The sequence below is a fragment of the Triplophysa dalaica genome, chromosome 8 (genome assembly GCF_015846415.1).
Source record: "Triplophysa dalaica isolate WHDGS20190420 chromosome 8, ASM1584641v1, whole genome shotgun sequence".
NCBI lineage: Eukaryota > Metazoa > Chordata > Actinopteri > Cypriniformes > Nemacheilidae > Triplophysa > Triplophysa dalaica.
In genome coordinates, this window is record NC_079549.1 from 6,711,605 (window position 1) to 6,737,541 (window position 25,937).

Sequence of the window (25,937 nt, forward strand, 5' to 3'; positions counted from 1 at the left end):
TAAAAAGATTCTAGGAACAGTTAAGACAATATCACAAAGCAAGAATGACTTTAAATGCTTGAAGTCTGATTATCTATAGAGCTTTAGAAAGTAAAAGGGGTGTTTTCATGTGAACCAGCTGTCAAAACACAATTTAGATAACACATGTTATATGTCTCTACTATAGTATTTACTGTAAATTATGCATAATTACATGTAACTAACCCTAAACCAACCCTAATCCTAACCCTGACCCTATAGCAAGTACATGTAGTTTATTTTTTTTACTCAGTACTAAAATGTATAATAACACTGTAACACAGGCACTGTAAAATAAAAAGTGTAACCAAAAATTGCAAATGCAAAGAGGGAGGAAGATTTCAAAATTGTCAGGCTGTCAGTGCCATAGTTGCAGATCCTGGCATAGTCGTCATTGTTCTTTTTGTTTTTAAAATTGATGTGAATTAGCCAACATTTAGAAATGTTTCTGTATGATCAAATTACAGACTTTTAATTGGACCCAAGAAATCTGCCCATATGGGCCTAGCCTTTGTATTCATCAGGAACTTACTGTCTCGTGAACAATTTTTACTCTGCCTGCTACCCTCTTTCCAGTTACTTATACTTTCCCTCTTGCTTTCTCTGTGTCAGTCCTACAACAAATTTAATGTCAAATATTAACCCTCAGGAGAAAAAACAGGGATGATTTATTTATTTATTTATTTTTGCACACTCCAATACGTTCAGTTTTAATGCTGGTACAAGATGTACTCTCAGTATTTTTATACCCTAGAGTCAAAGGGAGAGGAAATGTCTGACCTGGATTTAGATCCGTTTACTCCTAAATACTGGTCCAATTATGCTTGAATTAAATCCTAAGAGAGGAGACCATGTCTTTTCACCAAATAAAGTTTAGGTATAGAACACATGAGCTAGATAACAAGATTGAAAAAATATGATCTGCATCTCAGAAAATTAAGAAAAAAAAAAATCCAAAACCAAATAGTACCTATATAGAACAGCCTCAGCACTGTATGTGGTACAAAGTACTGTGGTCGGAGCATGTATGACTAACTGTTGCAGTCAAACCTTTGTAAATGTTGACATCCAATCAAATGCTAGAACATTTTTGTGAAGATTTCTTTCAAAATACACTTGGATAGGTCACAACATGTTCATTGAAGGATAGAAATGATAACATGCCCTTTCACCAACCCAATGCATTATAAACTTGTTTCAGAATTACCTGCAACAGATATTTATGATGAAAAGTACTTCCGTTAACCCAAAATGCCTCCTTAAAAGTCGCATCCAGGTCTTTGTCAATCTTTTTGTGAGATTTGTATAGCTGACACAGTAGATATGTCCCTGAGGAGTAGCATGAACGAGAGCAGCCTATCAGAGACCCTTTTTATCTCTATTGGTCTCTTTGTGGAAACCTGCACTGTGTCTGGGTTTTGAAGCCAATAAAGTCTCCCTGGGGCAGTCAAATTACATGTGACCCATTTGGTCAGGTTGGATGAACGAACAGTAAAATCCTCCTTTTTGTTCCCTTTATGCACAGTGAACTTTTGTCTTTGTGGGGTGTTGATTGGTCGTGATAAGGGGTGAAGAGCCAGACCATCATATTCATCTATACAAAGTTTGACAAAGTTTACATGACATGTCATTCTAAGCAGATTGTCAAATGAACAAAAAATTACAATTTATAGTTTTGTTCTCATTTTTATCTTTCAATACAATCTGCTATTGCCCCAGTGACACGTTTGGGGATGGGTTTAAATCCTAAAACTGTTTCTAGATGGAATAAATAACTGGAGAAAAGTTTGTTCTGTTAGGATAGTTAAGTGAAGTCAAAAGAATTAATTGATGCAAGCAGTACATTTACATTAACGTGAGTCACTTGGCATGGCGCTGTTATCCAAAGCGACTTCCAGAGAGTTCAGGGAGCAATAAAGTAATATGTCATACAGGACCAATAAAGGAGCTAAATTACTGGTTTCAATTAGCTTACAGTTACAAAGTTTTCAGTAACTTATATACCCTTCCGAACCGACACATATAGACAGTAGCTCACTGTTCACCCTATGGGTCAAACTGTCTTAGAGAACAGAATGAAGACCACAATTTGCTATAAGGTCATTAATAATTGATTTAGTGAACTGGATCTAGGCAGTGCAGAGAGACGGAGGAGACTGAGTTCTCACGCTAACGCAAAGTCACACCCTCTCAGGGAACCTGATTGAAAGGATAAGATGACCAAGCTTTATTTAGACTAATGTGCTGTATACACTGAATAAACCACTAAAATAAATATCATAGAATATGAAACTCCCAGAAAGTGCATGATGTACTGTAAAGACTGTTTGTGTGTTACTGTTTCCTAAACCTTACCTTAATTTGTTCTTAAAGCATTTGTTTTTTAGCTGTCACAGACCGACGAAATGTTTTTTTTTGACAAGGAACTACTGAATGGATTCGTTCTTCGAGATGTTTAGACTCAGAGCACCACTGCCGGAAACCAACAAGGCCAGAGAAAGCTGATAAAGACTGAATATGGAAACAGAAGTCAGAAGGATTCAGGAAGCTCTGTCAAAAGGATTCAGGTATTTTAGGTACTATGGCGGAAGAATTTGTTTTGAGAGAACCAGGACAAGAAAACTAATACTAACAAACAGAACATGTTCATTAAATGTCGGAAGATACATAAGGTTGGGACGTTAGATAAGCTCTCTGATATCTTTCAGTGTATTCTGAGTGGTTGCCAAAATCATCAGTTACATTCTTACTAGTAGTAGCAGAAAAACGTTTGGAGGATATATTGTTATCATATGACCATGAGCGGCAACCGGTTATTTTCTCAGTTAGGATGTGCTAATCCTTAATCCTTATTCCTTATTCACTTACTATGTGCTATGCACTAAAACTATGCATTAACTAGTAGCAAAAACACAGCATTACAATATACATTACAATGTTACAAATAATTGAAAGATTAACCACTCAATCCACTCATCCAACCATCTCTCAAAGGCTGTTTCACAGAAAAATGCAAATTCACTTAACCACATTGATTAAGAAATGGATGAAATGACGCATGTCAGGTTATAAGGCCTTTGCAAATTGTTTAACAGCAAAGAGATAATGTGATTCATTATTTGCTGAAAAAGAGACACTGACCCATTCATTATACCATTTGTCATGCTTCACTTTCACCACAACTCCACTTTTTAACACAAGACAAAAATGTTGTCCCCTGTACAAACAAAGACTTCCAACTGTTTCCCCAAGAAGTAATTGTAAGGATCTTGACTGGCATATGCCTGTAACGTATCTTTTGTCGACGAAGTCTATACTCATCATGTTACCTCAGGTAAAAGTTTGATTTGTGTAAAAAGATTTCTCCACAAAGTCATATTTCAAGCAATGTCACTTCATATTGTTTTTAATTGTTTTTAAATACCCTAAAGTTTGTTCAAAGGAAAATGTATTGTCTTTGATAACCTGTAGACTTTCATGCTTGCGCAGAATATAGCCTAAAAGATGTTTTGAAGAATGTTGCTAACCAAACACTGGCTCCTATTGGCTTCTTCAAAATATCGTCTCCACAGACTAGTATTAAATTAGTTGTGAATGACATGAGAGTGAATAAATTAGGACAAGTATTTTTGGTGGGAAAAACTATTACTTTGACTGTTCCAGTGTGGAATTTTGATTAAAGAAATAGGCTGAATCTTTGGAGAAGGAGAAAAAGAACAAAAACTCTATAAAAGGCATAATTATTTCACACACTTTATTTCTCACACAGACATTTATTACTGTTAAGAAGACCCATGCAAAGTGTAACAAAGAAAGGTCCAGTGTACGTCTTTCAGTTCTTTCCAAAGGAAGTTAATTTATTAGACTGTTCGATAGAACAGAGCAAAGAACAAACTTGGCTTTAAAAGTCATTTATAATTGATTTACTGATCTGTATCTAGGCTGTGCAGGGACAGAGGAAACTGAGTTCTCACGCTAACAGTCACACCCTTCTAGAGCCTGACAGATTAATTTAACACTGAATACAATATGACACGTCTTGTGCAAAATCATAAAAAATGACCTTAACAAAATTATTTGTTAAAAGTTTTTATTGTTAGTGTGTTTGCCTTGAAGATATGGTACAGAGCAGATTCAATCAAGACGTGTTCCCGCGTCACTCAAACCCAAATATCCAGATTCTAAGAAAACAGAAAAGGCCAAGCTGAGGCGTAACTGTGATTAATATTTTATGGTGTTATAGGTTAAGCGAGCATTCAGTGTGTGGGCTAAAGATGAGGTGTAAGCCTACCTCATTACCACTGCACAACATGCGTTTCTTTAGGATTTTTGTCCTGTTTGCCTGAATACTAATACATGTAAAGTAACAAATTCAATGTGAAGATGGTTATTTTAGCAATAGGAAAATCTTCTCAGTCGGAAAAGTGTGGCTTGCTCACTTCAGGTAGGTGGAGAGTTCCTGCCTCAAGTGGAGGAGTTCAAGTATCTGGGGGTCTTGTTCACGAGTGAGGGAAGGATGGAACGGGAGATTGACAGACGGATCGGGGCAGCTCTGCAGTAATGCAGACGCTGTACCGGTCCTGTCGTGGTGAAGAAGGAGCTGAGCCGCAAGGCGAAGCTCTCGATTTACCGGTCAATCTACGTTCCTACTCTCACCTATGGTCATGAGCTGTGGGTCATGACCGAAAGGACAAGATCGCGGATACAAGCGGCCGAAATGAGCTTTCTCCGCAGGGTGGCCGGGCGATCCCTTAGAGATAGGGTGAGAAGCTCGGTCACTCGGGAGGAGCTCAGAGTAGATCCGCTGCTCCTCCACATCGAGAGGGGCCAGCTGAGGTGGCTCGGGCATCTTTTCCGGATGCCCCCTGTACGCCTTCCCGGGAAGGTGTTCCGGGCATGTCCCACCGGGAGAAGACCCCGGGGAAGACCTAGGACTCGCTGGAGGGACTATGTCTCCCGGCTGGCCTGGGAACGCCTCGGTGTCCCCCCGGAAGAGCTGGAGGAAGTGTCTAGGGAGAGGGAAGTCTGGGCATCCCTGCTTAGACTGCTGCCCCCGCGACCCGGCCCGGATAAGCGGAAGAAGATGATGAATGATGAAAATCTTAAAGATGTATATTCTCCGAAAACCAGTCTTATGTTTAACGTGAGCAATTGTACTTCTCAATTAAGTTCATCTTGTTCAAAAGGGTGTTTAAACATTAAAAAAAAAAAGAAGACAAAAATACTGATCAAGAAAAGTTCCCTGAGGGATAGACAGTGTCATATAGATTTATTTATCGACAGCGATTTTTAGGATTACGGAGGATTTTTACTGTAAACACAAGCCCTGCAAGAAAATGGATGTTGTTGTTTTGGTTGGAGATAGCTTTAATGAACAGGAGGAGGTTTTGAGAGAAATGTACTAGGTTATGTCCAGCATTTTGCTGAATTGGATGCAAGAAGGAGGGACTGGATCGGCAGGGAGCTGAGCCGTATTACTCGCACTCTATTGTTTTAGCACTGCGTGTGATTAGCCTTGCCATTTTCTTCTTTGTCAAACACTTCTAGTGGTTCTGTTAGCTTGCCACAGGCCATATTGTTAATACTGCTGCCCCACACAAAACTTTTTGAGCACGGTCATGTCGTTTAAGCGTTCAACTCTTTAGAAGAACAAAGCAAACAAAAAGGAACAAAACAGGATTCAGGGCTGGCCCCTGAATACCCCAGAGAATGCCCGAGCATTAGGGAACAGGTCGCCTGTGAGGTGTATGAGTTCAGAAAGATGGATGAATTTCAGTTTCTCTAGTATAGTCAATGAAAACAGATATCCCTTAATGCGGGTTGGACTTGGCCCAAATCATAAGTGAAGGAAGGATATCTGTGGGTTTCATACCATTACACACTCTACAGTAGTAATGAAAGTATATTCTACAAACCATATAGGTGACAAAACTGTACTTACACAAGGATCACAATTAAAGGAATCAAGTTAAAGAGCGTTTCCCTGGACCAGAGTCATTTAGTTTCATTCGCACCGGCAGTAGGACCGTAATGGCAGCCTTGGGCAAAACTGGGATTGAAAGAGCCGAAAGGAAGAGATGTGTGCTCAAAAATCGACGGCAACATTCATATTTATAAAAACGGTCTATAAAGTGCTTAGTGCCACGTCAGGTTCTGAGCAGACGTGCACAATTTGTCTGTCCGAGTACTGCAGGTTTTTGGAAATATAAGGCATTCTTGCTGCTTGTAAAGGAATTGACGTTGACAGGTGCTCTTTCATTTTTCAAATATGTTCATTAGACATTCTTGAAAGGCTTCTAATACTGTTCAGCTGGTCAGAATTTCAAGATCATTTGCAATTTATGGATTTTACATCTGAAAGAGATGTGTATAGCCTACACATTTTCTTTGTTTATGTTCTCTCTATGAATCACACGTACGCACATCAAATTTAGGACGGTTTCTACACTGTTTTATAAATGACAGTGTAAATAAATGGTCCGTACATAGCTGATTTACACCCCTCGTGAAAACGAAATACCATAGTGGCTCATCTGCTCTTCAGCTCATCCTTGCATCATTATTTTTTAAATGCCATGCAGTCACGACTCAGCACCTATGACTGTGCGAGCATGTATGTGTGTATTTGTGCATTCTGTCACAGACTGCTCAATGACCCTCACATGCCTGCAAATCACACCTTTTCACGCTCATTATAACCGATCGCCTCAACAGAGGATAAAGACTGAAATTCTACCAAATATAATATGTTTAAACAGTATATTTTAGTGTAGAACACCTATGACGGCACATTTTGTTTTAGCTTACACCCGTACCACAATCAAAGGACATTTTTTTTAAATAAACATGAATTGTCTTCCAAAGTAAAATAAAAAACGGGTTCTTTCCATTCACGCTCTCGGGTCTTTAAAAGACCAAACACAAAGGAATTTAAGTGAAACGGAAGCCTGTGTGATTAAGGAGTCCATTGCTGCTGCCAGCCTGTGCCACTACTCAGAGTAGCGGAAAGTAGGTCAATAGCCTGACAAACCAAACAGCTTTGTGCTGTCCTGCCCCTGGAGAGTAGTCCTCTGCACTACATGGATAAGAGAACAACAAAAACAATCTTTTTTTTATTTTCCATGACGCTTTTTAAGTCAAAGTGCAAAACCGCGACTGAGATATGTTTATGTTTGGGCCAAATTTAGCTCCATGACACTCAGACTTTCCCTGTTTTTACTTCTTCGAGTTTCTCTACTGCCTAGCCTGTGAAAACAAACACTCTTTGAGGAAGGTTGGGTGTAAGACCTCGATGCGTGTGGCTGCTCCCAGTGCACTGAAGTTTCATTCGAAACTGCAGTTACTGTGTTTTGAAAACATTCACCATGGTGACCTTATCTTCCCAGGAAGACACTCATGTGATGTCATAAGTCTGATGCATCATCCATCTGCTGGGATGGTCACAATCTATGTTTCGATTTAATTTGGATTTGTGGGTGAAGTGGTTAAATTCCATGATTGTGGAGTAACCGTAAAGTAAACTACAGCCTGAGGGATTGAAGAGCTGAGCCAAAACTCAGCAAACACCCTCTCTTTGTGGCTGCCTTCATGAATGGCTTTTAATAAACATGGGCAAAAAAGGAATGTATAAAGGACATGTTATGTGTAGGTGACTTTAGCAACATTATTGAACTAACAAATAAATCCTTTAAAACTCTAAAATATTCTTAGAATGACGTATAATCAAGGAAAAATTATAACTTAAATAATTCCCAATATGTTTAGCACAAATGACATTCTAGCAATACATGTCTGGCCACTAGAAGATCTATTTTATTTTTCATTCTTAAAAATTTGTTTTTGCTTACACATTCAACTTTGTTCATCTTAATTGTTTACTTTAAAATACCATGTCCAATAATACTCTATATCTTAATATAAGTATTTTATAATTCTCCTGTTTTTATATTATTACGTTTTCTTACTATTATTTATGTTGTATTTTTTTATATCTTCTGCTAAAATTTGTTTTTTAAAGCTATCAAATTGTGAAAAGCAGAATAGAAATCGATATGCATTTATTGAATTAAAATGGGTTTCAATTAAAAATATTTATTATCTAAATATTTACTCATCCTTATTATGTGACTGATTACTGTTGTTAAAAAAGTTATAATGTCACTGTCAAAAAATATTCGACTTTGAAGATCTATGACTGTTATGTATTAGAACATTTTCTTACCAAGAAATTTCATGCTTAAAATGTTTAAATACAAAAACAATATACCAGTCAATAATCAGTTTCTTTCGTGCATTTTGTCGCGCACACACAAACACATCTGAACAGTTCTCAGACCTCCTTCATCTAATACTCTGTTACCCTTAGTCATAAACTGTCACTAATGATGTAATGTTTGGGGTGGGCATTCCACATGTAAGTGTCAGTGAAACTCTACTCACTAATGACAGGGTGCAGGGCTGGTTTCACAGTAGTGTGTGACAGCCATTGTCTCTACCATAAGCCGCAGCTCATACTCTGTGCATGACACAGTAAAGGAATGCAGGTGAAAGTCAACAGCAGCTTACATTCAGCAGATAAACTCCAGGCAACCTGGGCTTGTACTGTTAGCTTAAAAAACCTAGTGACTCCCAGTCAATGGCACACATACCACATGGCAGCTTGCAGGTTACACCTGGAAAGATTATATTGTAAATATTAACGCATTTGGCAGACGCTTTTATCCAAGCAAAGTGCAAGTGTATTCAAGTATACATTTTGATTTGAATTAAAATTAACACATTTCTGGTTGTGGTGAAGAATGAGCATTATTTACAGGGCAGTAGGTACAGTATGCATTCAGTGCATACTGAATGCATTCAGCATTCCTACAGATATCTTTTTTAGTCTGTTAAATTGTGCAGACATGTCAGGTCTATGTCGCTTACAGGGATTTAATGTTGAGCTTATAGAGAATAAATGATTTTCTCTGCACATCAATGCCGAATCTGCGGAAAACAAGTAAAACAAGTAAAAACAAATACAATTAATTCATTTTTTAGTGAATAGTGGTCCATCACTATACTGGGGCATAAGGACCAAACCAGACCACTGGGCGAGCACCCCCTGGCTGTCAACCTGACACCTCTCCAGCAGCAACTTAGTTTCGCCAGGAGGTCTTCCATCCAGGCACTGATCAGGCTCAACCCTGTTTATCTTCAGTTAACAACAAATCTTGGGTTACAGGGTGATACGGCTGCTGAAGAATACAGTTGAACATTAGTTTGGAGCATAGATGAACATCCAAGTAAATGTTTAGTCAGCATGAAACCAATGGTGTTGTATTATTCCAAATATCTGAGTGGATTGGCTTCTGGAATGAAGAAAAAATTTAGGGTGGGGCTTGATTTCACCCTTCAGAATTGATTGGGTTGTTGAAAGTAGGAAATACTGGCCATTGGACAGTTAACATGGTCCCGTCCCCAGGCCAAGACCTACTGTACATTATTCAGAGAAGAGATTTAATTTGTAGGGGGAGGGGATAAATCATGACTATAAATAATTTAGAAAAAGCGACTATAAATAATTTTGAATAATGTATTTAAAATTATTAGAATTCCTGGATTTGATTTTAATGCTAACCTAAAAAACTAACATAGTGAACCACTTATAGAGGAAGGAAGCATTTGTGTAATTGGATGTTTGAAACAGTGTACATTATCCTGTAGATATAGTTCTTGTGACAATCCTCACCCAATCTCAGCTTTATTTCACAGTCTGTGAAATAAACGCATTTCTGAGAGCGCCTCTTCAGTATTCTCTCACAACATATCTGGTTGTGTCAATTTACACATAATAGCCACCTTGTCACGCAAGCTCAGAAACAGTTGTGTCGTGTTGGGTTTGATGTATTTAGTCCAACAGGTGACACAGACACAGCTCATAGCAAGCAAATGTCTGTCTTGTGTTTGTTTTGCCTCCAGTCCCTGCACCTCTGCTTCAGATGTGTCATCGGACGCCGTCACTGATCTGACAACGTAACAAGAGTCCTGCGTGGGAAGTCATGATAGTTCAATTCACACAATTTCTTCTTTTAGGCCACATTCTTGTTGACAATGATCTTCATCGTTTTTGAAAAGTAGCCAAACGCTGCAAGACGGTTGCCGGTTCGATCCTCAGGGCCGGCGGGTAATGATTGCGGTGCCCTTGAGCAAGGCACCTAACCCCTACATGCTCCCCGGGCGCTGCAGTGATAGCTGCCCACTGCTCCGGGTGTACGTGTGTTCACCACTTGCTGTGTGTGTGCTCACTAATCACTGGATGGGTTAAATGCAGAGGTCACATTTCGGGTATGGGTCACCATAACTGACAAATTAAAAAAAAAAAAAGACTATAGCACAACCTATACACCCAGGCATTTAAAAAAAAGACTAAAAAGGGAAACCTGACATTTATTAAGAGACAGGTTAGTAAGGTTATACCATGAGGGCAAGAGTAAATCTCAACAGATTTCAAGGTTTCCATAATAATTACTCAAAATAGTGGAGTAATTACAATGGTTTTTGCTCTGCCTGTTCTTGGCAAGTGATTTCAGAGAGTTTTTATCGAAATTTGCAACCGCAGGACTATCTGAGCCTGGTCCAATGAATTAACCACAGGCGGTGGATCATCTATAGATTGCATACTGATTTTGCAGAATCCTACAGTGTTCAAAGGCTTTTTGTATATCAGGGTGAAAAAAGGCTTATTTTGTAGAATTCCATGAAACTTTCAAAATTATTCAATTTTTTTAAAACGTTTTTACACTTTACAACAATACTTTGTCAGGTATGGTCAAGATGAACTTACAGACTGCATTTATTGTGTTTATTTTTGTTTCATTAATTAATATATTATAGCAGGTCATACATTTCTTTGAATTTAAATAATGGTATATAATGTATAGAATATGTATACATAATCGGAGTATCTAGATAAGCTTATTGCTTAATCTTTCAGAAGACTGTTGTTAATTCCATTAGAGAATGCTCTAAAACTCTTCATCCTGTTTGAGCTTTAAACATTTTCAGGGAGCATTACAGAGATCAAAGCAACAAATATTCCTTGAATAGAATCAATTGTGCAAGTGTGGATCAGTTGAGAGGAAATCAGATTAAGAGGCTCAGGCGACAGGCAATGACTCGTTCATCCTGGTTTTATCATCTGTAGTTTGAGCTGAAAAGAATCAATCAGATTCCACAGCTGGCAAACCAAACAGGTCTGTACAAACAGCAGAAAGCACATTTCTTTCTTTTAAATGCACCCCTCTTTATCTCAGCGACCTCACATTTTCCCATAGGCCTGTATGTACACATATATACACTGAACACATGGGGAAATATTTGACCAAATGGTAGCTTAGAAAAAGATAGGGCCCCTTCGAGGCTTCTTCACCTTGAATAAAAGAGAGCTTAAACAAACTCTAGGGAACTAGTGCAGGCATATGGGTCAGCTGTGCCATGTTAAGATCCTCTCCAGTATTTCCAGACTACCAAATATGCTGAGCGTTGGGAAAAAAACATCCCAGCAGTCTTGTTTACATTCGTCACAGATTCAGAGCCGCAGCCAAAGCGGTGGACAGACAGACTATTAAGCCCAGCTGTCGAGATCACCTGAGTACATCTGATACTTCCCTTACTCAGCCAGAAAAAAGTATCCTCTGAAACAGCAGGCTGGCTACGCCTTTCTCACTTCCTTTTAAAATACAGGGACTTGATCAGGGTGTTTTCATTTTGTGACAGATTCAAAGAAGCCTGTTTTAATCTGCAGGAAATGAGGTCGTAAAACAACTGATTTATTTATACAAATGGGTGAAGCTAAACGTCAGAACATGTTATTCCTGTCACTAAATAGTTCAGTTAACATTAAAGTATAAAGGGGCAGTTTTCTCAAGTAAACGACAAGTTAACTTCATAACGCAAATGTTGCATTCGTCCCATTTTCTATTATATGTCAATATTTGTTAGCCAAAGTTTCCCCATGGTTTTTCTCTACATTTCATTGCCACAGTTGCCTCTGTCTTGACAAAAACATTAAGTGTTCCAATGAGGTTTTCAAGTGAAACTGGTCAACACAGACTCTGTAAACATTTAAAACACTGTACAGTTTGACTTTTAAGAGCTGAATTGAAAAATGTGTGTTGTGGAAATGCATTCAAAAGACGTGACATGACTTGACATACAGTATCAGCAAACACTCAAAATGACTGGCAGCACCTTAAGGTTTTCTGATTGCCTAGACAATAGTGTCTTGTACAGTGTTATCCTTTCTGCATTCTATAGCTGAAGGCTGTCAGCCCTCAAGAAATATCTAAGAACGTCTATTTCAGTGACATCTGTAAGACAGCAGACAGGTTTACTGTATCTTATCCCGTTACAAATATCAAGTAGGCCACCTTTACAGAAAAAAATGCACACAACCAGTTTTGACAGTGTGTTTTAGGGCCTTGCTGAATTTACTGAGGTCTGCAGTCCATTAGTGATACCATTAAAGAAATTGTAACTCATTAAAACAGCTTTGTAGACATCATGAACATTTTTCTCTCTGGGAGCTCAATCACATTAAAGCTTTAAGTATTTTTCACTCACAAGATCTGGATGTGGAACACTGGGGGTTTGGCATCAGTGCTCCACTGCGACTGATCTTATGGCAGTAGGAAACAGAAAAGTCTGTAAAATTTCTCTCCCATGTTTCATAGTGGCCGGACTGTACCTGCTGAGCCATCTGTACTTGATATGAAGGGGCACTCAGCACTCCTCATATGATTATGTCACTATTCCAGAATAACAGCAGAAAGAAGATTTTATTCGGAAGGTCTGAGTTAAGCAGTCACCCCTACGGGAGGAAATTGTAAAGGCGAGACAGTGTGTTTAAATCAAAGGATCAAAGGCGTGTACTAGTTTTAATCATAATATGATAACAGGAGACAAGATGCTTTAAACTGTCCAGATCAGTTCACAGTAATCATGACAGAATCTCATGGTGGGCAGATAGAACGGACTGATAAGAGAAAAACTCATGTTTCAAAGACAGCGTGAGTATGAAGGTCACTGTCGGAACAATAATCCCCATTAACCCCACAAGAACAATTATGCTTTTCAGGCGTTAGCAGAGATAAAGATAAGTCTTCTTCTCTACTGTTTTGGGATGGATATTGAGGACTACAAATAAGTCCTTACAATTATCATTATCCAACAGTGGTTACATGGTGCCAGGAATGTGTCTGCCTCTCTGTAAACTCCTCTATCTGCAGGTGAGAGAAAGCTGCTGCATCAGCTTCCAGCGTTAAAGTGTAGAATCCATTCTGCACCTCAGCCAAAACCGTTCTGCACTGCAGACTTACTCTGTGTCTGAATTCTACCTTCAGGGTCACCCTTGGCTTAAGGTCTCATCTTGCAAACAGAGTCTGTAATAGCAATATCTTTATTATACCACACCGCAGGGTCAATGGCAAAGTTTACCTTTAAAAGTATTGAAATATGAAACTGTGACATTTGAGGTACTTTTTTATCTGTTGACTTCACGGGACATGCATTGGGTCCTGCTTTGGCAGACAACTGGCATAAACAATAATGTTTATACAAAGAAAGTGAATGAAGGGATGGATGGAAGAGGTCACAGTCTATAAGAAGATTCAGAAGACACAGAGAAGAATGACTTGGGCCCGGTTTCACAGACAAGACTTAACCAAAACCAGGACCATGCTTTAGTTAATTTAGCCTATTTACGTTGCTTTTAATTAAAATAATTTAAAAAACATTACTGATGTGCAGCTTGAGACAAAACAATGGCACTGATATATTTTAAGTTATGTCAGGGGAAATTATGTTCAGTTAAGACAGCTCGAAATTAAAATAGTCTGGGACTAGCTTTAAACCTCGTCTGTGAAACCGGGGCTTTTAATCTGAAAACTGATAAAGACAGAGTGGAGTCCAAAAAGTCTGAAACCAAACCAAACCTGGAAATAAACTGTTTTTGGATTCAGCGAAATTGATTAGATTATAATGATGTAGAAAAATGCAAGACGGCAAAATCACTAATGGGACCCCAACGTAAACTTAATCCCCTAATGGACTCATGTCAAAACCCACCGCAGGAATGTAGACAAAATGAAGACCAAGTGAATATTACCATGGGTTATTATGTTTCTTTTAATTGACTTTACAATCCTTCATTGACATTGGTCATAAGTTTGGACGGTTGTCAATTTGTATCGGGGTCATGCAGTAAAGGAGCAGCAGAGAAATCTCTACAGCAGCCTAAAGACTTGTACACACCGGGACGAAAATCCCACGTGTTTATCATCAGTGTTTTTCAAGACGTTTTTTCGACGTTCTTACCCAAACGATTTTCACTGGCAATGAGCCGAGTAAACATGCAAATTCACTCCCTGACATAGATGGCACTTAATGAAAAACAGAAATAACCCCGTACACAAGGTGGCGCTGCACAACTTTATACTTCTTAAACTGAAGAATTCATTTTTCACATTGAAAACAGACGTCCGCCTTGAAGTTTTCCACTATATTTATTTGATTTACTTTTGAAATTTGACTGTTCCCGTGGCATCACGGGATAGAGAAGTGCACATCCGGTCCACTCTCACAAGTCCTGCCATGTAATATCTTGAATGTTGAATCTGTTTCCAGTAAAACAGTACTATGATTTAAACAAACAAATTGTGCATGCCAGGTCTATGTGCAGATGGGCATAATGGTTCATGGCGAGGATGTGCTATTTTGTTCATAATAAAAACAAAGGTGTGTGTCATATGTTGAAAGCTTTTAGAAGCTCTCATTCAAGGAACGCAAATGACCGGACCTCAAGACTTGTTTACAGGTTTACCATTGGTCAACCAACCTGCCTGTGTCAGGATCCACTGAGAACATCCAAAAATGCTTTTGTCTGACTCTATTCAGAAATATTCACATTCAAAGCTTTTGAAAAATCAAGGACTTGTCCATCATATTTCTGTTTGATAGAACTCCCAGCACTCATAACAGCTTTTACAGCCTTTTCATTTAGACAACATTTTTTGTATTGCATTAGCATCTGTAGTGGAGTAGGCGGGGCGAGACCGTGGTTCGAGACAGGTGAGTAATTGTTAATGAGCACCAGCTGTGCGCGCACCGGTCTCGAATCACGTAGGAGATCGGGAGCATATAAGATAACGAGCGACCGTACTGAGTAAAGATGGGAAGTCATAAATCAGGTTGTGTTGTGCGAGTAATTCTGTGGAACAGAAAGTTCTTACAGTAACTTGTATATTAATAATAATATCCAGTATTTAACTAATGCGTTTGAGAAGCACTGATATAAAGTACAATAGGACTAAACTATCAGTGTCAAAATTAAAAAAAACAGCTCATTTTGCCAATACCTTAGATAAGTCCAATGAGAAATAAGGATTCTGTAAAATATCAAATGTATATCTGTTATACTGTAATATTTCCAGGATATATTTTTTGCAATCTCATACAGAAACATTTTTGGGAATCTAAATTGAATAATCATTTTGTTGTCTGACCCACATTTTAACAAGCATTTTAATTATCCAAGTTTAACATGACAGAAAAAATGCAAATAGCCAAGTATGCTTGAAAATTGAAAAACTTGCATATTTTAAACTCTATTTAACCAGAGTCGCTTCACATGGAGACAGCCTACTCTATTCTGCTAAAGAGTGTAATAAGGAAGTAATTCAATATAATGTTTAATAGTTAACTGATATGGTTAACTGATATGGTTCTTTGTTAATCATGTCATGTTTTAATAGAGATAAGTGAAAGATCATCAGTTTATCATTAACATAGAATAAACCACCATGGCAATGAGGCTTCTGATGCAAGGCTAATGGCCAACATTGTTAAATCATATAGTAATTATACAAATAACTTGATCACAGAATACATCCATTGACCAAACAGTTTCAACTATTTCAAAGTGCTGTGTATTAAAAGGACCGCAAAGGTGTCTAAATGACTTCACAGAGAGATTAATATACACAGCTGTTTCAGACAAGTCCTCACCACAACAGGCTAATGGATATCAACTTTTATATTGTATTTATGTATCTTTTTCATATTTTCTATTTGTTGAGATTTATTGTGTTATCTAGATAAATAGCCTAGCTAAATGGTATAGCCTAGAAAATACTTGCAATATAACATGAGAGTTATTTATGGGCTTTTATGTGTGTGTGTGTGTGTAGGTGTGTGTGTGTGTGTGTGTGTGTGTGTCTGTCTGTCTGTACGGTCAATGCAAATGTAAAAAGCTCCATAAAAATAAAATAGACTTAACTGGAGTACTGAAGTGGTACAGTATAATGAAGAAGAACAGAAGAATTTGTTATTCAGTTTTTTTCAAAACAGATTATATTTTATGGTGCTTTCAATTGAATATTTCTTACAAAAAAATGATGACAGAAGTGGTGCTATTTTTAGGATCAGGTCTGGTCAAATATTGGATAAATTAGGTCACTACTTCGATTAACTGAAAGTGGCCCAATAGGCTTATGCCTATATACATAGTATAGTATTGTGTAGTATATAATGATAATTACAGTAATTAGGATTTATCTCTTTTGCAGCATTAACTCCTCTACTGTATATCACACTGTTAACAAAAAGAAAATCTATTGTGAGTTTGCCACACACTCATTTTTCGTCATGACAGCTTACTTGTGTTTTTATCTTATGTAATACTTTGGGAAGCCCACACACATCCTGTTTGTTGTCAATAAAGCTGACAGAGGTCAAAAGACCACATCACTCTGTGACAGCTGTATTACCCTTTTTTAATGACATGTCAAACAATATGTTGCAACCTTTTCAACGGAAAGTAGTAACAATCAAAAGCAGTACCTTTCTAAACAAACAAGCACTAGCACTGTACTGTAAAACTGGGTAGACGCGCGCCCTCTGCTGTCTCGTCCAAATAAAATGTAGTAAGACGGAGAACAGATGTGAAGTTTATTAAATAAACATGTTATGGGATGTTTATGCTTTATTGTTATTTTCTTTCTTTCTTCCTTCGTTGTATTTTGTCTTTCTTTCTTTCTTTCTTTCTATCTTTCTTTCTTTCTTTCAATAGTGTTGTCCGGTTGAGAAGAGGAAAACCACTATTAGCTCCCTCTAGCGTACATTCCCGGTCAGTTTACAGTATGCTATTTAAACCCTTTCAACACTGCCTAATACAGTGTACATACAATACATTTTAGAATTTACAAAACACAGAACTTTTTATACTGACAGATATCAACACACAAATCCTGAGTTAGCTTATTTATGTGAGGTTTCTTTGACTTTCCAAGCTTTCCTGTTGTTTGTGATTTTTGACAACCCTTTCAACAGTTTCAATGCATGCAACAGTTGAAATTTTCACCAAGTATTATACATGTTGTTTTGTAAGTGTGGTAAAACAATCCCATATTAACGAATGTATGTAATTAATGCATAAATGCTTTTTGCGCAGCTTCAGTTAGTCTTTGGTAAACAAATTATTGGTTCGATTCCTCTTTGATCCACACATATCCAATCTGTGTTCCAAAGTTGACTCCATCTCTTACATGGGAGAAGAATAATTCAGGCTGACAGGAAGTGCAAAGTGTGGAACTGGTTTCATTTGGGATTTGGATGTTCTCAATGTGTTCTTGTTTAAGTCCACCTCTCTCCAGTAGAACTCTGGGAAAAAAGAATCGGACTGTAAGACGTGCTGCTTTTTAACAAATGTAAGATACTGTAAAGTTAGATTTACCGTGAAGAAAATGTGTCTGTACACAATAAAACAACATATTTCTTCATTTTTAAATTCTGAATTTAATTTGGTCAGTGATTAAAAAAGATTCCTTCAAATATTGTTTTACAGAAATGTAAAACAAGCCCATAAATCACTTTTTTAATTTTTTTACTGTGAGGAAATGGTATGACCTATGCGGCAGACACAGAGGACAGCAGCATGATGCCATTTTATGAGGATCAATAAAACATGTCTCCAGTGTGCTGTTAAAGTCGAAGCAGAATTTAATTGATGCCCTTTTATGCTTACCTGGTTGCGAGTCTGATATCAACATAAGGTGTAGGTGACTCCATGTGTCTTACACAATCTGGATGTATGGCATAGAACTCTGTAGCTGAATTTTGCTCCAGAGTAAAACAGCACGGTCCCACAGAAGGCCCAATCACACATACAATGTTTTCAGGCCTACTGCCAAACTCTGACACCATAGCATTCACTATTGCCATAGCAATTCCCATGAGGGTTCCTTTCCAACCTGAAACATGAACAACCAATACTAGATAAGCAAGTATTTTGTATCTGGTATATCATCTCATTTCTATGAATTCTTTAAACAGAAAGTGTTGACTTGAACCTATAACCTAACATTTCTCACTGCAGTCCCATAACCCCATTTTTACATCAGTTTTACAAGGATTATGTACACAGGTACAGAAATTATACCAGAGTCCCTTTTAAGGAAAGTAAATTCTCTCTGTAGCCATATGTGCAATGCCTCAGAGAAGTTTCAACCACAATAACTCTTTATTCTTCTGACCGCCAATTAACCCTGACATCAACTCCTCCAAACTTCACTTTCCCCATTCAGTTATTCCAACCCACTATCTTGTTATATCTTTCGTATTAAGATATAGATTTAGATATACCAGCAGTTTTTGTAAATGGTTCAGGTACAAATAAATGCATAGATATACGCATTACATATCTACAATATTCATATATAAACATATCGTAATGCATTTTTTTAAAATCATTAATAATCATTTTCTAAACTTGGGTAAAATATGACATGGACATGTTTTGAGATTCCCATCTCCCAGACAAGATGACTCACCTGCATGTGCTACTCCAATGACCTTTGCTACAGGGTCAGTGAAAAGCAGAGGCATGCAGTCAGCTCCTGGTGCTGCTATGACAACGCCTGCTTGGTTGGTCACCATTCCATCATAACTGTCGGGTGCAGGTTTGCCCATCACCCACACATCATTTGCATGATTGCACTGAAACAAATAACAAAGATACATAGAATTGTACATACAATGATGCGACAGATCTATAATTGTGGTGTTTTGTCATTTATTTGGGTTTAGACTCTCTTTATTTTGTGTCTAAAAATAATTGGTCAATAGATCACATTTTCTTCGTGGTAAAATACTTTTATGAGGTTAAACTGATGAGGTTGAAATCCAGCCTGTTGGCCAAGGCGGCGGAGATTTTCAGACACCACAGCTCTGGAGTCTTTGCGCCGAGGATTGCAGAAGAGGTTAAGTGAGCTCAACGTGTTGATGTAAGATATACCTCCGATACGAGTGGTGAAGCCATGAGCAAAATAGTCTTTGAGTAAGAAGGAAAGACAGATATATAAAATGATATGTATTATTATTGTTATTTTTCACATTTTAGATCATAGAAATTAAATACCACAAATGCAAGAGATTAAGTAGACCAAAAACTGTTAAAACCATGTTGTATTTGAAGGTAGCCTTTGCTCGAATTACACCTCTGCACCCTCTGGGGCAATCTCTCAATCTAACAAGGGGGGGATTTGGGGGCTGTTTTCCTTTCAACCTTCTAGTCCAATTTAAGATATAGGCTACATTTTCAGGTATAATAAAAAATCTAGGATTCAATGCTTTTTAGGATATAGTAAAATGAAAAAAAAAGTTAATTAATCCATTATCACAGTCCATAATTATTAGTCATTTTACGTTGGATGTCATAAATCAGATTTTCTGAATTTATAAAACATGAATCTTAACATGGAATGACAAATGAAAGATTATAGCCTAATAACAAAGGTTGTTTGCTAGCTTTGCTTGATAGCAATTACATTTTTCTTTTTCATTTCACGATCCTGAGCAGACCCATACAGTTGAACCAAAAAAAAGAAACAACCAACCTGAAATTAAAGGAGACCTTAGAGTTGAAATTTCTCCTTTGACCGCTGGAAGGTGCTGCAAAAACGTGTTAACCTCACGTTTAACTTCAGCGATCTGTGTGCAAGTGATCGTGGGATCCCCAAGTGGACAGGACAGATTGTCAAATACGATCATGTATTCAAAGGTATATGCCGAAGTGAAGAGGAGCTCCTGGTAGACTTGAAACACTTCTCTTCCGTGGGTCGAAGTGATGATCTTTACATCTGCGATTTCCTTTTTGTCTATAGCTTGTTTGAATGAGTATAGCGAGGCACAAAGAGAGCTTTCGCACAGAACTTGTTGTGAATTGTGTAAACCAACACACGTCTCCCGAATACAGTTTCTCAGAAATCTGTCCGTTCCCGTGGAGTTATCTTGGAATACTGTAATGAAGATAGTATCCTGCGACCCATTCTCAGTATTTGCGAAAAACGTTCTCATGCGCTTCTCCAGACAAATATCATACTCTGAACAATTTGGATGCGTAAGATCCACAACCGTAACGGTGGCCATCTCCGTTTTTTGCGCAATATTCGAGCGCTCGCGTTAACTTATCATTACGCGCAGCAACGTTTAGGTCGCTTTGTTTAGTATAAAGGATCTGTGGGAATAAAGTCATAGCACACCAGAATATAAGGTCTCAAACAAGGAACTTTCTGCGTTTACAACGCAAATAAAAATTTCCTCTAGTGCATTACTTCCTGAAAAGACCGTGGGACCGCCTTCAGTGGAAACTCCTCACCAAACAAGTTGCGCCTAGCACATGCTGTGCTCTGCAGTTGTAGACGGATTTACACAAGCAATGCGTACATTTTCAAAAATCTCCAACTTATTTGCATTTATCACACATTGAAGAACATTTGGATTAACCACCAAAACAATTATTTTATGTATTTTCAGTAAATACAATGAAAGAAACAAGTTTCAAATGAGCATAGATGCTAATTGAGTGTTACTGTAATACTGTAAACACACAGTCATGACGATGGCTATTAGACTTACCTGCACAGTCAAACACACAAAAAAGCCACGATGAAAATGGCAGGAAAAAAAGCCATATCAAATAACACAAAAAAATCACTTTATATGAGGAGGAAAATAAAACTACATTTTACATTATTTAAAATTTTTTTTTTTTTTAGAAAAATCAATCCTGTATTCAACATTTGGCCATCAATTTTCAATAAAACCACAGTGAATTTCATTGTGATTTTATTTCTTTAATGATACGGTTCCTTGGGAGAAACTAACTGTTCTATACTAAACAGTAAGAACATTTACTGTACTGTGAAATATAGTGAATAGTTACTATAGGCTACTTTGCGTTTTTATTGGCTAGATGATAGAGCAGACAGTTTACAGTTTACCACATAGTCAATCATGATGGCTTGGACTTTTGAAATTAATCAGCACTGCCTACATTCCTCTGTTACCTACACTTTTGCAGGTTCCATGTCAGCCAATGTGTACCTCTTAACCTTCTTCAGGTTTTCCTCTTTTCTTCCAATTCCATCCCAATCTACATTTTCAAAGCAGATTGCTATTGTTTGTAGCAACACATTTATCAGACCTGCAGTTATTTGGGTAAACTGCTGGGACTATATTTACAAGTCATCTAATCTGGACTGAATGAAAAGTTTATACAACTAAAATACAACTAAGTATGTGTTAATACTTTGTGATTTTGTGTTTTTTGCTACCACAATTAAAATTATAGTGAAATGTTACTAAAATAAAAAATGCGTTTAAGATAATCTGTTGTGAGGTTAGGTATACTATGAGTTAAAATATTTACCACTAAAAGTTGCACTAAAGCAAAAAAAAAACATAAGCAACATAATTTCCCAGAGAATTTCCAGTCTAAATGAAGCAGTTTCATTTTACTCGTTGGTAACATATCAGATACTGTAAGTAACAGACAGATTTCACACAAACACTTTCCTCACACTTCCTCTTGAAACAGACAGAAGAATGGGGTTCAAACATTCTTAAATCATGACTTTTGTTCCACCCTAAATGTCCATTGTCATCACATTTTGCAGTGGCTGTTGGGTAAACAACAACATGATTTATGTCATGATTCCGCTATCATGTCATGTTTATTCTTATTCTTGCAGCGGAGTCATGACTAAGTCTAGGGTTTTGTGTGAGAAGGACATGGCATGGCTTAGATATTGGCTGTCATGCTCCTTCTCGTGTCTCGTCTATGGCCCCACCCCTCTCGTCTCCTCGTTAGCTTCCCTTGAGTGTTTCATTACCCACACCTGCCTATTGTTAATTTACCTTTGTTCGTCTCCCTATTTAATGCCCTTGTATTCTCTGTCCTGTGCTCGTTTGTTTTTGTACATACTGGAACCTTTGATGTCTGTTTGCCTGTCTGAACTCTTGTTCCAAGGAGTTATCCATACGCTGTGTCCCAGCGTTCATTTCCAGTGCTCTGTTCCTGTTTTTGGATCCTGAGAGTTTTTGTTACAGTTTGTTACCCTACGTGAGTTTTTCGTTCCTGTTTGGCTGTCTTTGTTTATCCCCTGTATTTTACCCCATTGTGGGTTTTTGTTTTGTGTTTATTAAAATCTTTTGTTACCCCGTACCGCTGCCTGCATTTGGGTTCTTCTATCCCCACACGTTTCGTGACAATAAAACCACACTGCCACACATAAGCCGGCGAAATCACTATACAAGTATTTCACAGAAGGTTAAAAGTTGATCTCATAGTACAAGGGTATAGCCAATTTAACAAAGACCAGGTTTTATAAATTTAACATATCATAATTTTATACAACTAACGAATAAGCTCATTATTAAAATTGCTTTCTAACCCTTTCTAAAGGGTTTTGCGAATACAGCCGCTTGTCTGTGGCCAACAGAGGGAGTACAATTACTAGATCATTTTGCCTTTGCTCTGATAAGCCATGATGCTTTCTGTATGATCTATGCACAATAACCCTTTCTCCTATAATTAACCACACTGCATGTGATAATATCTTTTTTCTCATAGATACTGTGCTTTTTCAATTATATGCTACTGAAAATTCACACAATAACGATTTAACTTTTAAATAATATAACTGGATTTCTTTAGATTTAGCCTACTGACTGCATACAGTGTTATCAAAGAGTATGACATTAAAACATACTTGCTCATTTGGCGGGGGTAATTTAAAAAAAAACGTTTTCTGTAGGTTACAAATCACATTGCACATTTTTTTAGGAAACGCAGTTTTGGGAAACGGTGTTATGTTAGGCTAATGCCTCTGATGTGTGATGGAATAATCAATGTAATATTTTATTTAAAAAAGCAAAATGAGTTTGTATGAGTTATATTCTCCCACATGATATCATGATTTCTTAATTTTCTTCGATACAAGGTTTACACATCAATTTTATTCAAGTATTTTGCACATGAAATATCCTGGTTCATCTGAAGGCAGTTCGCTGTGGACTCGTGCACGCTGATCCGTGTCGCGCGCCTCTCAGTCTCCAGTAATAAGCGCGTGGAAACAGCAGCTGTGCCGTCAGATGCACCAGCACTGAAGAGCAGCGACGTGCAACATTTCGCCATTCAGCTCCATTCACGTTTATTTTGCAGGATTACTCCGAATCACAGACTTTATTCAACACGGTAAGTGCCGATGTTTCGAGCTTGACTGTTGCTGTTTTCTGTATTAGCTTCATTTGTACGTCCCAGGTCTTATAGCGTCTGCTAGTTTCTATTCTTCTCATTTCATCAGACTGAGCTCCATCACAATGTTTCCCCCTATCGAAGCATCAATAACATGTACCGGCGGTACGAGACGTTTTAATTGCATCTATTTTGTAATACTTTTCAAACTGGAATATGCTGCGTGCGTCTGGGTTTGAGACTGAATTAATATTTTACTTGTTGGAATACTTGTTGAGACTGTATGAATATTTTAAATTACGTGTTACATGTTTTATATTTTTATTTCTATTGTACTGTTTTGGATATAAAGTTGACGCGAAAGACCTCACTTATAACAAGAAAGAAAGCGAATTATTAAAGCGAAAGACGTTCACAAACTATTGCTAAGTTTTTCGATTCGACGATGTTCAGAAACAGGCTAAAGACAAGAGACGTGTAGAATATTATTACGAATTCTTTAGAAGCTTAAGAAATCAGTGCCGTTTCGCATCTGATTTATCCCGTTAGTTTTATTCATCACGGGGGATCAGATGCGTGCGCTGCTGTATGTATGTGCTCTGCTTCTTTGCTGATGCCCTTGATTACATGTCACCTGGGCAACCGCTTCAGCACCATGGAGAGTGTTCTGCCTGCTGGAGAAAGGTCTACATTCTTATAAAAGAAAAGTTACTCACTACCATCTGTTTGATTTCTCACTTTGTAGGGTATTATATTTTCTTTCCCTTTTTATAATTTTTGCTGTGGCACCACATGACTGCTGTCGCATATGATGTTGTGCAAAAAATATATAACATACGGACTAATGTACAGCATTTTTTTATACGTCATCAGAATCATCTGGTTTAGCCAACATGACAAACTTTACTGTTGCTTTCTAATACTTTTATATACAACAGTTTATTGTTGAATTCTGAAACTCAAACTTCTTATACTTAAAAAGAGACATTATTTTTGAATAGTAAATGAATCTGCCCAAAAATTTATTTGATCAAGGTCCTTGGTCATTACAGTCTAATAGATTTATGCACATCATGGCTTGTTTTGTTATTTCATGTTATGCAGGCTAAAGATATTGGACTTAATATTCAGGAGGTGTATATCGTTTAACATACGAAGAGAACCTTTAGAAGCATCCTTTCATGATGTTTAACAGAATGCTCCTAAAACAGAAAATAATAGTCATTTCAATGTAATAGTAGTGTATTACCTAAGCGACTTCTCCGGTAAATACACCAATGCTGTTACAAAACAGTGTACCATCTTGTGTTTATACATAGCATCATAATGACAAGTTTACGCATGGTTTACTACTGGTTTACATGTCACTTCACACATGATCTTTTCACTGTAATTCATTGATAATTTATCAGTTAGTTGTAACCAACAACAAAATGTGTGATATGACCCTTTTGCTGATCAATTGACCATTTTTGCAGCTGTGGTTTTACAGCATTTATCAGATTAAGCTCAGTGACTCTGACTCTGACTCTTGACTGACTGAATTCTCAAAATAAAATTAGAAATAGTTAAATTTCTTTCTGATCAGAATTCAAATAAAAGTCAGAGTCCTACACTGGCTAGCTGCTGTACTATTTAAATATATCAAAACAACAGGGAAATTCTCTTAAAATCTATAAAGGCTGTCATTTTATGAGGAACGGACCGCTGTATGTACATGATTTGCCATTTTGGGTCAGTAAAGACTTAATGCGGACAAGTACTATTTTTGAAAACCTGACTAATGTGTTCTTTACAAATGGCTTAGCAAAGTCAATGCAAAATATTCAAATCCAAACTTAAAACAGACAAAGTTGACCGAAAACCCTGTATTAAGGAGCTGTAAAGACAAAAGATATAATGATTTTTAATACTGACGTAAAATCATGGCTTGGCCTATTATTTAATATGATGTATTAATAAAATACTTGAAGTCATGTTGAAAATGATTTGCATGTGTTTCACCGCTGGTCATTTAGTTGTTTATGTCACAGTAATCAAAAGTAAACATTCCCATCTGTTTGGGTTTCATACCAGATGAAAGCAATAAAAAAAGCATTGGGTTGTGATGATTTAATAGCATAATGCCAATACTGCAGTTTAGATTTGAAAGGCATACAGAGCACAGGAGAGTACTGGAAACATCCATTCTTCTACTCATATTGTTTACAAATGCAGTCATACTACAAAAGAATGCATTACAGATTTCTTTCCTCTCCAATGAAATTAGCCTCAATAATTGAAATGGCATTTTAATGTGGTAATTCTTTCCATGGGTTCTGTTTTTCAACTATTTGAATCATATGTA

At 37.4% G+C, this 25,937-nt stretch overlaps 2 protein-coding genes across 3 annotated transcripts in view; one reads left to right on the forward strand and one right to left on the reverse strand.

The window, feature by feature from the left end:
- Positions 1-16,813: 16,813 nt before the first annotated feature.
- Positions 16,814-20,680, reverse strand: lacc1 (laccase (multicopper oxidoreductase) domain containing 1). 2 transcript variants are annotated; one of them, XM_056755094.1, is made up of 5 exons: positions 19,950-20,680; positions 19,185-19,384; positions 18,885-19,050; positions 18,080-18,305; positions 16,814-17,715 (listed from the first exon to the last, which is right to left on the reverse strand). In XM_056755094.1, exons 1-5 carry the CDS (start codon positions 20,479-20,481, stop codon positions 17,532-17,534), a joined length of 1,308 nt encoding a protein of 435 aa, XP_056611072.1. In that variant the 5' UTR covers positions 20,482-20,680; the 3' UTR covers positions 16,814-17,531. The 2 variants fall into 2 exon arrangements, with proteins under 2 accessions (XP_056611072.1, XP_056611073.1); XM_056755095.1 differs by having other exon boundaries at positions 19,206-19,384; positions 19,950-20,679.
- A 2,785-nt stretch (positions 20,681-23,465) lies between these two features.
- The window catches only part of enox1 (ecto-NOX disulfide-thiol exchanger 1), a 91,449-nt gene continuing 88,977 nt past the window's right edge, over positions 23,466-25,937 (forward strand). Inside the window, exon 1 of the mRNA XM_056755435.1 lies at positions 23,466-23,590. The gene's annotated coding sequence lies outside the window, so the exon portion shown is untranslated. The remainder of the gene's footprint in view (positions 23,591-25,937) is intronic.

What these genes read in the sequence shown, in the direction of transcription:
- lacc1 (XM_056755094.1), bottom strand. Translation starts at nt 20,481, where the DNA reads ATGGCCACCGTTACGGTTGTGGATCTTACGCATCCAAATTGTTCAGAG. An exon ending in AAGGTCTCCTTTAATTTCAG is followed by an intron (nt 19,385 to 19,949) that starts GTTGGTTGTTTC and finishes TCTTACTCAAAG; the next exon opens with ACTATTTTGCTCATGGCTTC. An exon ending in GATATCAGACTCGCAACCAG is followed by an intron (nt 17,716 to 18,079) that starts GTAAGCATAAAA and finishes CTTTTTTCCCAG; the next exon opens with AGTTCTACTGGAGAGAGGTG.